This window comes from Misgurnus anguillicaudatus, chromosome 14, assembly GCF_027580225.2.
Source record: "Misgurnus anguillicaudatus chromosome 14, ASM2758022v2, whole genome shotgun sequence".
Lineage (NCBI taxonomy): Eukaryota > Metazoa > Chordata > Actinopteri > Cypriniformes > Cobitidae > Misgurnus > Misgurnus anguillicaudatus.
Window position 1 is genome coordinate 33,821,628 of NC_073350.2, and position 14,199 is coordinate 33,835,826.

The 14,199-nt window shown below is 36.3% G+C and overlaps 2 protein-coding genes across 7 annotated transcripts in view; one reads left to right on the forward strand and one right to left on the reverse strand.

The window, feature by feature from the left end:
* LOC129427308 (uncharacterized) overlaps nucleotides 1-14,199 on the forward strand; it is a 158,969-nt gene that overhangs the window by 23,623 nt on the left and 121,147 nt on the right. Inside the window, exons 4-5 of one of the 5 annotated variants that reach the window (XR_008638588.2) lie at nucleotides 9,030-9,121; nucleotides 9,209-9,780. The exons of 3 other annotated variants lie outside the window; for them this stretch is intronic. The gene's annotated coding sequence lies outside the window, so the exon portion shown is untranslated. Of the gene's footprint in view, nucleotides 1-9,029; nucleotides 9,122-9,208; nucleotides 9,781-14,199 lie in introns of those variants that run through there. One more of the 5 variants, XR_008638587.2, reaches the window with a different exon arrangement.
* cdk18 (cyclin dependent kinase 18) overlaps nucleotides 1-14,199 on the reverse strand; it is a 79,575-nt gene that overhangs the window by 17,982 nt on the left and 47,394 nt on the right. For both annotated transcript variants that reach the window (XM_055183690.2, XM_055183689.2), the window contains 8 exons: nucleotides 12,921-13,048; nucleotides 8,306-8,431; nucleotides 6,064-6,120; nucleotides 5,144-5,258; nucleotides 2,697-2,791; nucleotides 2,364-2,426; nucleotides 785-908; nucleotides 504-624 (listed from right to left, as the gene is read on the reverse strand). In XM_055183690.2, coding sequence (XP_055039665.2) covers nucleotides 504-624; nucleotides 785-908; nucleotides 2,364-2,426; nucleotides 2,697-2,791; nucleotides 5,144-5,258; nucleotides 6,064-6,120; nucleotides 8,306-8,431; nucleotides 12,921-13,048 — 829 coding nt within the window. The remainder of the gene's footprint in view (nucleotides 1-503; nucleotides 625-784; nucleotides 909-2,363; nucleotides 2,427-2,696; nucleotides 2,792-5,143; nucleotides 5,259-6,063; nucleotides 6,121-8,305; nucleotides 8,432-12,920; nucleotides 13,049-14,199) is intronic.

Here is a 14,199-nt window from a genome sequence, read left to right on the forward strand (position 1 = left end):
ATGACGGGTCTGTTGAATGCTGTATTCTGATTGGCTGAGAAATGTTCCGTGGGTATGCATTAATTTCTGATAACCACACACCTAACTTGTCAAATGTCTTAAAAATAGGCTCCAGAGCAATGTTTGTGGTAACCGTGGTATAAGAGAAATTATTGACTCCGGTCCCTTGAATTATTTGAAAATAATGCACACCTGCGGTGTAACAGCACCCCACGTCGTGTCGTGCCGCATTGCACCTTGGGTGTGCATTATTTTCTTATAATTCAATGGCCCGTCGTCAATTATTCCTTACTTAAACGACATTTGTAAGTTTTTGTAAGATTTAATTTTGCCCCTGTGACGTTGGGGTTAGGGGTGGGGTTTTATAAGTGTTTTTTATGATAATCTTATGTTTTTGTACAATTCAATTCATAGATACGAATGTCTATCTTGTAAAATACATACGAATTCCTGTGAGATCAGGCTGTGTAGTCAGTCAGCACTATAGGGGAATAGTATCTTACCACATGTCTATTGGTGTGGAGTACTCCGTCGAACCCAACAGGACATCAGGTGGTCGATACCACAAGGTCACAACCTCGTTCGAATACGTTTTTGTAGGGACTGATTTAGCTCTGGCCAAACCTTAACAAGCAAGATAAGAAGCATTGATAGTAAAGTCAATAAACAAACATTGGGGGGTTACTCAGATTATGAGATGATTTGAGGCTTCTGCTGTGTCACACCAGATATTCTTTGTGAAACGCAGCAATCTAAATGCTTAAATGAATATTTGGACTCTTACCAAAGTCTGCTAGTTTTAATTCTCCCTTGTCATTTATGAGCAAATTCTGAGGCTTCAAGTCCCGATGGAGAATTTTCCTCTTATGACAATACGATAAACCACGGAGAAGCTGGAACATAAATATCTGCAATGACAGAAAGGGAGATTTTAGCTCTGTTTCACATTTTAATGATCATAGACACTAGGAGGTAACATTTTGGTAACTTTTAAGCCACTTTGCATCCATGTTTCCTTTGGAGAAAATCTCATAATGTCTTGTGATGTGTTCAGTAAATTTTGTATCATAATGTGACCATTTGTAATCTGGCAAAATCATTTACAAATGTTATTTTTGTTATCGTGAATGTTGTTTTCTTCCTAAAAATTACAAGCGTGCAAAAACTGCAAGGATGGAATCCGCCTCTTACATAAAGACAAATATTGATAAAAATTGTTAAATTAAATTATGATTACAACTATTTTACTCAATATTTTATATACTATATATGTTTTATGTCTTTAACTCTTTCCCCGCCACTGACGAGTTATTTTGTCAATTAAGAGAAAACGCTTTCCTGTCAATGACGAGTTTTTATGGCAATCTATGTTTGCTATTTTCCACTAGGTGGTGCTCTTACCCAATTTATAAAACATTTAAGCATCCACGTATTCAAAAACAGTAAAAACTGTGTATGTTTTGATCATCATTCTTAAATAGTTTTTTCCATTTTTTTAGTTTGAAAGCATAGGGTCTGTTCTTTCATTTGATATATTGCATGTTTATATATTTATAGAAGAAGATTTTCTGGAAGATACAGAGCCCCTAAGGGGACATTGAGCAAAAATTAAATAAAGTGAAGAGTTTCGTTGCAAAACGAGATAAATCCATTTTTTAAAATTTTTGTCAAAACATGTTTATTATTATGTTATCATGTTATTATTTTGTTTTATGGTGCTACTTAGCTGTATTTTTTAAGTTATGAAGGTTTAAATCAAAACAAACCAACTGCAGTTGAATTGAAATTAATTGGAATGCACAACTAAAAAACGAGATTTCTGAACAATTAAAAAAAACGGTGGTTATCTCGTTTTGCAACGAAACTCTTCAAGTTTAGTTTAGCATGCGCATGTGAAACTTTCGCATGCGCATGTGCATAAGTAATAGTTTCATGTGAGCACGAAATACTAAACTTTTTAAAAAATTCTGCACATAAGGGTTTCGTGTGAGCACATGAAAGTTTCACGTGAGCACATGAAACTAAACTTCAATTTTTTTTTACTCAAATGTCACCTTAGAGGCTCGGTAGGAAGGCATTAAACTATTGTAAAAATCATAAAAATGCTGGTGCTGGCTGGCAACTTAAAAAAAATGCTGGCAGGTAAAGAGTTAAGAGCATTACTAATTGAAATATATAGCATGCTAATGTCAGACTACTATGTGCTTAGATTTTGTGTTTTTATAAGTAGTGGCATTGTGTCCGGTGCCCTTTACTTTGATAATGTTTCAGAAGGTTTACTGCTTTTCAGAGTTTTGGATTATAATTGTTTAGTTGTCGGGTCGGTGATGTATTTTGATTGACAGGATTGTCAGTGCTGCTACCTTCACGTTGTGCATGCTCATTAGGTTTCCACAGTTGTCGAGGTACTGCTTCAAATCACTGTCCTACAAAACAGAAAGTTACAATGACATCATGTCACAATGCCATTTTATCCAGACCGGTCCTGTCACTTTTTGAAGGTCACTTACATAATTAACGTGTTTGGCTTTTTTTGGCAATAGAGAAAAAATTTGTCAATTACCACCCCACCCAATATAACAATGCATCATGGGTTAGACAAAAGCTTTCTGAATACTAGATTGTGTTTAAGAGCTCAAGTTTAAGCCGGTTTTGTTTGTGTAGAATTTAAAGAAAACTTTTGCAACGTGGCTTACCAAATACTCAAAGACCAGCGTGAGGCATCGGTTTGTGTGGATGATGTCATGCAGCGTTACGATGTTGGCGTGTTTCAAGTTCTTCAGGAGTGACACTGTTACAACACAAAAACAGACCGGCAGTAAGTCTTCCCTCCGGCTTTACGACAGTGAGTCATAATCAGAGAAAATTCACCATTCAGAAATGCATTGGTAATGTTGTGGTACACTATCAGTCAAATGTTTGGACACATTTCCCATTCTTTATTATCACTTCTCCCCATCTTATAGATCTGTGGTTCACAACCTATTTCCTTGCCCCTCAAACAAAATGTATATGCCAATCTGAAACCCCAATCCTGTAGCATATACTGTATGTCTATTTTAGGGTTGGGGAGCTCAGATTATTAAAGGATCAGTCCATTTTCTTAAAAAAAATCCAGATAATTTACTCACCACCATGTCATCCGAAATGTTGATGTCTTTCTTTGTTCAGTCGAGAAGAAATTATGTTTTTTGAGGAAAACATTCCAGGTTTTTTTTTTATTTAAATGGACTTTAATACTTAACAGTTTTAATGCAGTTTAAAATTGCAATTTCAATGCAAAGGACTGGAGATTTCAAACGAGGCATAAGGGTCTTTTCTAGCGAAACGATTGTCATTTTTGACAAGAAAAATAAAAAATATGCACTTTTAAACCACAACTTCTCGTCTATCTCCGGTCCTCACGGCTCACGCAATACGTCATCACGTCAAGAGGTCACGGATGACGAACGCGAAACTACGCCCCAGTGTTTACAAGTGTGGAGAAAGAGGAGCGTTCAGACGTTGTTGTATGTCGAATGATTCTAATTAATGTCTTTGTGTCAGTTTATTGTTTAAAATGGTTCCCAAATGTGCATTTCATATATGTAATACGTGACCTTTTGACGTCATTACGCAATTACGCGAGGTCGCGCTGGCCCGTCACAGGACCGGAGATAGACACAAAATATGTGGTTTAAAAGTGCATTTTTTTTTTTTTGTTGTCAAAAATGACAATCGTTTCGCTAGATAAGACCCTTATGCCTCGTTTGGGATTGTTTATAGTCCTTTGAAACTCCGTTGAAAAAAACTGTTAAGTGTTGAGTTAAGTATTAAATGTTGGTGTCTATTAAAGTCCATTAAAACTAGAAAAATTCTGCAATGCCTTCCTCAAAAAACACAATTTCCTCTGGACTGAACAAAGAAAGACATCAACACTCCGGATGACATGGCGGTGAGTAAATTATCTGGATTTTTCTTTTAAGAAAATGGAATTTTCCTTTAAGTGTTGGGGTCCATTAAAGTCCATTAAAATGAGAAAAAAATCTGCAATGTTTTCCTCAAAAAACATAATTTTTTCTCGACTGAACAAAGAAAGACATCAACATTTTGGAGTAAATTATCTGGATTTTTTTAAAATAAACTTGACTAATCCTTTAATATTATTGATATTAATAGTAAACATTTTACATAAAATATCATTTTTACTACATTATCTTGACAAAGCAATGTATGATTTTGAAAGAAACTTTACACTTTATTATTTGTGAGCATTTTATGCATCTTTATTTGACTTTGAAGCATTGGGGCACGGACCACAGGTTGGGAACATCTGCTGTGAATTGTAAAATCATTAAAGCATTGCAATATCACAGACAAAAATATGGGAATTATGTAGAGACCAGAAATTCTGGGATGCTATTGAATGATTACTTATATGCTGAACTTTTGTTGTTTTGTTTATGTTTCCATTTTTCCACAACTTTAGGTAATTATTAAAAGTTTTGCAAAAGAATATGTAGCCACATTTTATATATTTTAAGACCAAAGGATTTTTACATCAAGTCAGTGTGTCCAAACTTTTGAATGGTAGACAACAGAATGCAGAAATAATAAAAGTAAAATTAAAATGGGATAAAATAAATAAATTTGACAGCTGGATGTGATTTTGTTCACACATAAGAAAACTGGGTAATAATGTTTCTGCAAACATTTTTCTCGTCTATGATAGGTATTATTAACAACTAATGTTTGAATAGCCGCAGGTAGAAATGATTACTTAATTCACACACATTTCATTCTCTTTAATAAATGAGCTTTAATTTCATGGTCATTTCTCTAAAATCTATAATTTTCCCATTGAAAAATCCAATTCATCATAGTATATTGTTATCTCAAGAGCCTTTATGCTGGTTTAAAGCATCAGTAAGATTCATTCAAGAGCCACTGGGTGGCAACATTGCTGCACGCCGGCGTCTGTCATTAGCAACCCAGCTCACGTATTTCATCTCATTTAGATGGAGCGATTCAGGCTTGTTGAAGGAGATGCCTGTGGCTCACTAGTTTAGATGTGTGTACTCTTCGTGACAATCTGGGTTTTCAACAACTGGGGAGCTCAAAATCATAAGTAATTCAAGCTGTAATTCTCGGTGAGAAACGATACCTTCCCGTATGGCTGTGCACGGCGCCCCCTCCTCGTGCTCCAGACGAATTTCTTTCAGGGCCACCAGATTTTCTGTGAGCTTGCTGCGACCTTTGAATACCGTCGCGTATGTGCCCTGAATAATGGAGAGAAAACCAATGTCACTCTTTAGCGTAACAAGATCTGGACTAAACCATTATTAAACTTCTGTCAGTCTCTGGACCGAGATGATGATCTAGTTTTTGTTTATCTATAATGTTTAGAAACTAGAAAGTGATACAAAACATATAAAAACAGATCCAAATGTAATATGTGTCATTATCTGGACGCTAACCATTACTATGTATGTACAGAAGAGATTATTTTGTATAGGCTAAATGATATATTAAACGATGTTGTTAAATGATAATTTAGTATACAAGCTAGATAATGTAGTTTATTGTCATGCAAATTAATTTTTAAAACAATTTTGTAGTGCGAGACATTTACTGAATCCCAGCTGAGCTGTTTTTTAAATAAACTAAAAAAGCTGATACAAAGATTTGAAATTCACTTATTTGCTTCTGGGACCGGATTAACTGAAGTTGCTGTACGGTATTTTTTCAATACTTCAAGATTTGTTTGTATGGTATATAGTCATTAGATCCAGTATTCCTCAGGGTTGCGTTTAGTGCACGATTTCTCTTGCAATGTGAATGCTTTGTTGCACTTAATGGAAAATTGACAGGCTTGTGGTGGTAAACATATTATAGTTATAAAGCCCAAATATTATACAGCCCATTAAATCAAAATTCACCTTCAACAAGTCTCTCGAGCCTGCAGGGAATCATGTTGTAATGACAGATTTGATTGTTGATTTTAATTGACTTTTAATTTTGATTAACTTTATATTCTAATTCATGTTTTATTTTCTTACCCCAAGAAACAGAAAGGAATCTTACCTCTCCTAGTTTGCCCAGCTTCACGTAAGTCTCCAGTTTTCCAAAGCCAATATCCGACTGGAAAGAATAGCAAAGTAGATGACCAGATCACAAACACACAAGTATGTGACTATTCGGAGATGTTTTGTTTCTTCACATAGTTTCTGGACAACATTCATAAGCAGTGTGGTAAGCCGTATGTTGGAAATAATGGTAAAATTGTAAAGTGCATCACTTAACCTCTCCCTAAACCTTAGGGATTTACTGGAAAACTTTTGTTGTGTTTGTAGATGTAGTTTAAATATAGCCTTTATAAGCCCAAACTGAGTATGCACATATTTACATGCACATATTTAAAGGAAAGGTTGGAATGGATTTATAAATAGTTAAAAGTATTCCTTTATGGATGCTGTTCATGCAAAGATATCAGGAATATATTTTTACAGTACTGTATGTTCTTTACATTATAGGATCATAGGATGATTTTATGTAGAAAAAAGTCAATCATAAACTGTAACTTTAGCTGGGATGTATATGACATTTTTCAGTTAAACACAAATGAGTAATTTTTTAAGAAAAATAAATAATAATTTGTAAAATGTAATTTTAGTAAAATTATAAAAAATGCCTTTTATGTTATCTCCTATTCCTTCAAATTCCTTTTGAACATTGGTTATCAAACTTTTTTGCGTGAGCCACCCCCCCCACACACTTTGTGTAGGGTACATGTCTTTGCAGCCCACCCGAAAAAAATCATAACATAAAACAATCTTATAATTTGAATAAAATAAATCATATTAAATGATTATGGATGTTTAATTACACAGAATTTATAAATTAATGTATTTTATAAACTGGGGCCACCTGGAACCATATTGCGCCCCCAGTTTGAGAACCACTGCTTTGGAAGATAACATAAAAAAATTAAAAAAATCTGATAATTTTCTCACCCCCATGTCATCCAAGAAGAAATTCATTTTTTTGAGGAAAACATTTCAGGATTTTTCTCCATAGTGGACTTTAGTGGGCAACAGTTTATGTTGTGTATGGTGGCCCCCATTTGTGCCCTAATGACATAAAACATTGTAAAACATAACATTTGAATTAAATAAAACTTATTAAAAGTGCTGTTGGTTAGTAGCCTTATTTTTCCGGGGTTTAATTATACAAAATTTATCATAAATTCATATATTTCATAATGCCCCCAGTTTGAGAATCACTGCTTTAAACCATCGCAACAGATGCATAAGGGTCTTATCTAGCGAAACAATCGGCATTTTCTCCCAAAAAAATGTCCTTTTTAACCACATCTTCTTGTTTTAGCCGTTTGATCACCAGCATGACCTTACGTATTACATAATCACGTAGAAAGCTCATGCATGACGTATGCTAAATTAGCACTCTACAGAAACGATCGTCTTTTAATTTTTAAAAAATTTTTTACTTTTAAACCACAACTTCTCGTCTTGCACTAGCATTGAGATGCGCCAGCGTGACCTTACGTATAACGTAATCACGTCGAAAGGTCACGTGTTACATATGTGCACGCTTTATTTTAAACAATAAACTGACACAAAGACATTACTTAGTATCAATCCACATACAACAATGTCTGAATGCTCATCTTTCTCCATACTTGTACAGTGTTTACAAGTATGGAGAAAGAGGAGTGATCAGGTGTGACCTTTTGACGTGATTACGTAATATGTAAGGTTGCGCTGAATGCATCTCATTGCTAGTGCAAGACGAGAAGTTGTGGTTTAAAAGTACAATTTTTTTGGTGAAAAGACGATTGTTTCTCTAGATTAGACCCTTATATCTCAATTGGGATCGTTTAGAGAAACTGCATTGAATCTGTAAACTGTTGAGGTCCACTAAAGTCCACTAAATGGAGAAAAATCCTGGAATGTTTTCCTAAAAAAAAAAAAAACTTTTTTTCGACTGAACAAAGAAAAACATAAACATCTTGGATGACATATGATTAAGTAAATTAGGATTTTTTTATGAAAGTGGAGTATTCTTTTAAATGTTATGAACTATTCCTTTAAATTGAGCCGATAGCATAATCTGATAAACCCAAATATTTCCCAAACACGTATAATTTTGTAGATTTTTATGAATGACACATATTCTGGTGAAATCCATTGCGACGTCTACAAAGTTTCTGTTTGAGCAGCTTACTATATTGAAGATTTACAAACATTGAGGCATGCATTTGTGTGCATATCTGTATTTGTTTGCGCTTAGAAACATGGTTACTAACCAATGAAGCTCGTCTGGACATGCGGCTAAGAGGTTTGCAGGGTGGAGAGCTTTCCATCTGTAACTTCTTCAGAAACTCCGGTGGAAGACGAATATCCATGGGCAGAGACATCCTCTTAGTCACATCCTGAACACATAACATCAAAGAGCTGTCAGCTAATAGCGTACAGCCAGCACACGTATAAAAACACAAAACGTCAAGGTGAATTTGACAGCTTTCTCCTCCGCCGAACACAACAGTACGCCTATGGACACAACTGAGTAGTTTCACTGTGAAAAACTTACCAAGACGATGAGAAAAACCTGTCATTTTTGTACTTTTACTCTTAATAAGCCAGCACAGTTTAAGGCAGTATGGGACAATATATTGTATCGTGAGAGAGAAACTGAAATATGTATAACAATCTTCTCATATTGTAAAAGGTGTTATGGAGTTAGTTTATAACTGGATTCATTTGCCATGGTTAAGATGAGACCCAAAATAGCACAATGTAAGGATGCCTATCCTTCTCTTGCTCTGCCTCGTGGGTTGGTTTGTACGGTCGTGCAATAAAACCAGCTCGCGATTCTCAATAAAACCAGCGAATGAAATGTCTTCTCTCTCCCGTCAGGCCTGCGGTGATAAAATAAGGGTCTGTGGTGCAGATAAAAGGTTTGGGACGGCAGAAGGAACTCATTGGGTTTGAAAACGGGAGAGGGCATTCATTTCAATTTTCCACCTTTAGATTCATGGCCGCTGAATACGAAGGCTGACAGGCGAGGCGGAGAACATTCAGTCTGTGGATTCTCGCTTTTGTGGCGCTGGACTAACTTGCGGGTAATACTTCCATTTCATTTAATGATGGACTTCATCTTTCTGGGTTGCAAATCTTACAGAGGCTTTTCTCTCGTGCACCCTATAAAGAATGGCATGGACGATTATGGTGAAAGAGAAGAAAGGAGAAGATCAAAGCCGCTGTCATGCAGGAATCCAGTTGGCGTGGTTTATTTTCAATTTGCCTTTGTAGAAGGTGAAATAAAGCTTTCTACAATACTGTTTGGGTGCAGTGCTATATGTTTGATGGCATATCAGAGCACAATAGGCCAGTTTTTTTGGTTTTGTTAGTATAAAAATGATAATCATCAGTGTGTGTACTAGTCAAGGGGCAACCTTTCAATCTATCTGATGACTTAAACTGCAATTCATCGACAGGCCACTAGAGACAGACTGCAAAAAGAGTCAATCCCCATAGACATCCATGTAAAAATGCCCAATTTTACAGCAGAAAATAGTATGTTTACAGCCTAGTACAAAAAGTGGTATTTAGCTAATTTTTAAACTGTGAGGGGGTGAAACTCATTTGTTTAAATTATTTTGAGTCTTAAAGGCGGAGTGCACGATTTCTGAAAAACGCTTTGGAAAAGGAAGTTGGGCCAATTTCTAAAACACAGTAAAGGGTGTGTCTACCAACCAACATCGTTGCCTGGGTTGCCTATGTGTGGGGCGGGGGTCTATCAAAAAAGGTCCAGATTCTATTTGGTTAGGCGTGTGTTTGTTTAGGTGATTTCAAATATCAACAATGGCCCTGTCCCAAATGGCGCACTTCATGTGGACTTTCGGTCTCGTGGCCTTAAATTGCACATGCTCGCTTAGTCTATGAGTCTTAGTCGTAGGGTGTCCCATCTGTCATTTTTATGCTTTAAAGTCTGCTCATCAGCGCCCCCTTTGCCCCCTTGATGCGGTCTCCGGCGAAGCCCGCACTGCAGCAGGCACTTTACCAACCCAGAAGTCCTTGCGAAGAGCAATCAGACCAATCAGATAATGGAAGGAAGGAGTTCACACTTATGGCAACTCCTCCTCCCAGACTCGGCTTGACGCTCGAGTCTGTTCCAAAATACGACTCCGGTGCACCCACGTAGACTCGCATCAAGGGTCTCTAAAGTCTGCACTCTATGATGTCATCAAAGTGTGGTCCGGAGTGTGCCATTTGGGACAGGGCCATTGGCTTTCAGAGATCATGGACCCCGCCTTTATAGTTCTGCATAATTAAGGCCGTTTGAGTGATAGGTGGATTGTTGCTGCTGATTACTTAGCTCCACCCACATTCCCCCTTTTTGGCCATTTTTGGTTATCTGGGAGTGACATGCGGTGACTTGTTTGCCAAGATGGCGACAACTGGCTCCGCCCACTTTTATCTTCAAAAACGATCTTTAGAAACCTACGGTTGATGTCGCGTACACTACGTCCATGTTTAATACAGTTTATGGATCTAGTTTACGTCTGCACCGTCAAAAAATGGTCCCTAGCTGTCACTGAGGCGCTACCATTTCAAACGGCACACATTTGCACCTAGAGTTCCATAGTGGTACCAAATGTATACAAGTCTGTACCTAAATGTTACATATTAGGAGCTTTTTAAACAGTACCGCCCCAGTGACAGCTTTGGACCATTGGGAAAGTGTGCTTAAAGGTGATAAAGGTAAATTTTGTAGTGGTGAGATTGCGAATTGCAACCAACAGCTTACCCCTCAATTTCAAAAAGCATATATGATAGCCGCCACAAGACAAACATTTTGACGTCTGAGACAACATAAAGATGAAACGCGGTCTGTATTACAGTTTGTACGTTTACACTGCAAAAAATGGTTTAAGACAAAATAATTCTTCGTATTTTTGTCTTGTTTTCAGTAAAAAATATCTAAAAATTCTTAAATTAAGATGCTTTTTTGATGAGCAAAATGACCCAAGAAAATAAATCTAGTTTTTAGACCAAAAATATCAAATTTAATACACCAGGTCTTAATACACCATTGATATTATTGTTATGTATATTATATTGGATTTCTGTCAAGAGACCCTTTTAAAAGTTACACAATGCACCTTTAATACAGTCAGACAGATCTTAAGTACTAGGTATGAATTTGGTTTCACCTTCAAACATAAAGAGATTATAAGAAACAAAGCATTCGATAAGAAGGTATTAATGCCTCTGGCAAGGACTTTATCAGAAATAGATTTGAACATTTCAAGCAGAGCTTTGATTCTGGCTCCTGTTGTTCTGTAAAGGTGATTGTCAAGGTCTCAGTCAAAGAGAGTCTTGTAAGAGCTCCATGTGGTGCAAACAAACCTAAATATGTTAAAAATATTTTTGCTGATAAACTTTGAGTGCCTATAAACACTAAAGATCCAATGAGCTTGAAATATGAGGTTTGTGGCTTTGTGTATATTTATTAGCTTTGAGACTACGTTTACACATGGGCGGCTATTGTCATATACGGACATTTTAGCCTCTTTGGTTTCAAAAATAACTTAGTGCACACATGTTAGTTTTCAGAAAAGTGTTCATTGACACATACCTGTGTATATATGCCATCAAGAGCATGCCAAACGTCTAGGTGGCGGTGTAACGAGAAGCTCAAACCCATGTAGGCCAATCAGAATCCCGAAAACAGCAACAAATCACTTCCTGTTCCTCTTTTGAACATGATGGCACTTTTGGCGTAGGTGTGAGCTCTGGGCATACTTTGACGTTGGCTGCCTAAACACTCATTTGTCTCAGTTTAGATTTTAAAATCTCCACTCTGGCCGGAGTTTTTAGAAAGAATCGGTTTCAAAGGCGAGTTCTCCGTTTGCGTGTAAACGAAGGGCGCAAATGAAGGGAAATGGCTCAGTTTTTCAAAATAACCATGTACTTGTAAACAGGGCCTAAGTCCATGTAGGCATATAGTAAGGCTACAGCATCAAAAAAAATGGTCCCTAGTTGACACCTGGGGCAGTGTTCAAATTATAGGGGTCCCCTAGCAAATTTTTGTAAATTCAACATATATTTTTATTTTAGTTTAACATAAAAAATGAAGTAAAAATTTTTTACTTGATTTTTAAAGTTATTTCAACTAATTGCAAGCCAAAACTTAAAATAGTAATTGAACTGACCAAAACCAAGTTGTTTTAACTTCATGCTGCATTTTTTACAGTAAAAATATTGAACTTCAGCTAATTATTGGGGCTATATCCTAAAAATTTAGATGAATAGAAATGTGCCATAGTGGTTAAAAATGTATGAATGTATTTTGTTTAAAGCAGCTGTATCCTTTTAAAAGTACAAATAAATAAAATTCTGACAGTGTGCATTTATATAAGACCATACAACTTATAATCGTGTATATGGTTGTATACTTTGCTTACGTTTGTAGAGGGCAGGGATGCAAACAACATGCTTTTCTGGTAAGTTTGTTTTTCAAGATCATTTGTCCAAATTGTTAATTTTTTAATAGTTCAAATAAGAGATATATTAAGCCTAAGTACTTAAAAATATTTAACATGTCAAAAATATCTGTTTCAAACCCACATTGGAAACACCTGCAATACATTTCCCACCTTTCATGAGTTTGCATCCCTGAAAATGTTTGTCTATAAAAAAGTTTCCAACAACGAAACCTGACATCAATTGTGCTATAACTTTTGTTTCTCAAGCTTAAATTGCACTTTTAATTGTCAACCGATGATTGGCTCTTTTTTATTGGAAGGCGGGACTTATGGTCATTACAGCGGCCATATCAATTGCTGCATTTCCCCTCATTCATAGTAACAGCAGTTTGGCATATAGTTAATATCTATTATATTTGCCAATACTCACCTCCATGGAGAAGCGGCGGTGCGGGACTTTGTTAAGGTACTGCAGTTGTGTAGGAGACTGGGCCGGGTTTTCCGGTGCCACTGGACTGGGTTGCAGGCTGTGTAAACCCAGGTTATTTGGCATCACACCTGTAAAATAAAATCACAACCATTTAACCCTTGTGCATTGTTTAAATTATACCCTTTGTGTTGTTAGTGGCCAAAAAAGGCTTAAACGGCTGTAAAAATGTATCAGATGAATATTTAAATCTGTTAATCAACCTCAGTACGGATCAAACTTACCAAATGTTTACAAAAAATATCCATGATTTTAACTATTTATTTGCCAAGTTCACAAGTGATGTCACTGATTTGGTGGGAAAAACACAAAATGACTGGGTTTTAATATAAAAAGTGAATGTGGACTAGACTTTTTTTTCACCTTTTTCACAGTCTTGGGCATGTAAAAGATTAGTAAAAACATTGGCAGATTTTATTTTTTTCCTCTCTCATTTATGGTTTGTGGCCATTTTTGCCCCATGACTTCCATTATAACAATGTTTTTTTTGATTGCAGAGCCATGGCACATTATTATTATTATGCATTCTTGATTGTTGGTGGTTTTTCCTTTTGCAAAGAGGTAAAATTTGTCATTTGTACTGTTGATCACCATGTGGCACCATTAACCCTTTGTACATTGAGTATAACAGCATAGTGTGTGTGTGTGCACGCTTTTACATGCCCAACACTGTGAAAAAAAAAATCCAGTCCACAATCACTTTTTATATCGAAACTCTGACATTTTGTGTGTTTTTTCTCAAATCAGTGACATCACTTATAAACTTGGCAATTAAAGAGTTAAAATCTGAAACACAGAGAAAGTTATGCTAAATTAAGACTCACAAAAAAAGGCCCCAACAGCACATAAGGGTTGATTGATTTCTAGTTCTCCACTTCTCAGGTTATTAACAACACCTGTTTTGCTTGTCCCGCTGTGTTTATTTGCTTTCGTTTCACTTAACCATTCAATAGTTCATAAGCATTTGTCTGAAGGGTCTTAACAACATCTTGTTGCTCTTGAGCCATCGACGTCTCACCTCTTCACTGATTAGCCTGCTAACTCAATAATCGTGAGGTCAACCTTAGCATATGCCAAAGACGGAAGCGATCGTTAATCAAGCCAACCGCGGCTATCAGACTGATGACAATTATCACACAGAGTTTCATGCATTTATGATGTGCCTATCTAAGCGCGTGTCAATCTGGCCACCCCAATTAATAACGCTTGTGTCAACAGACTG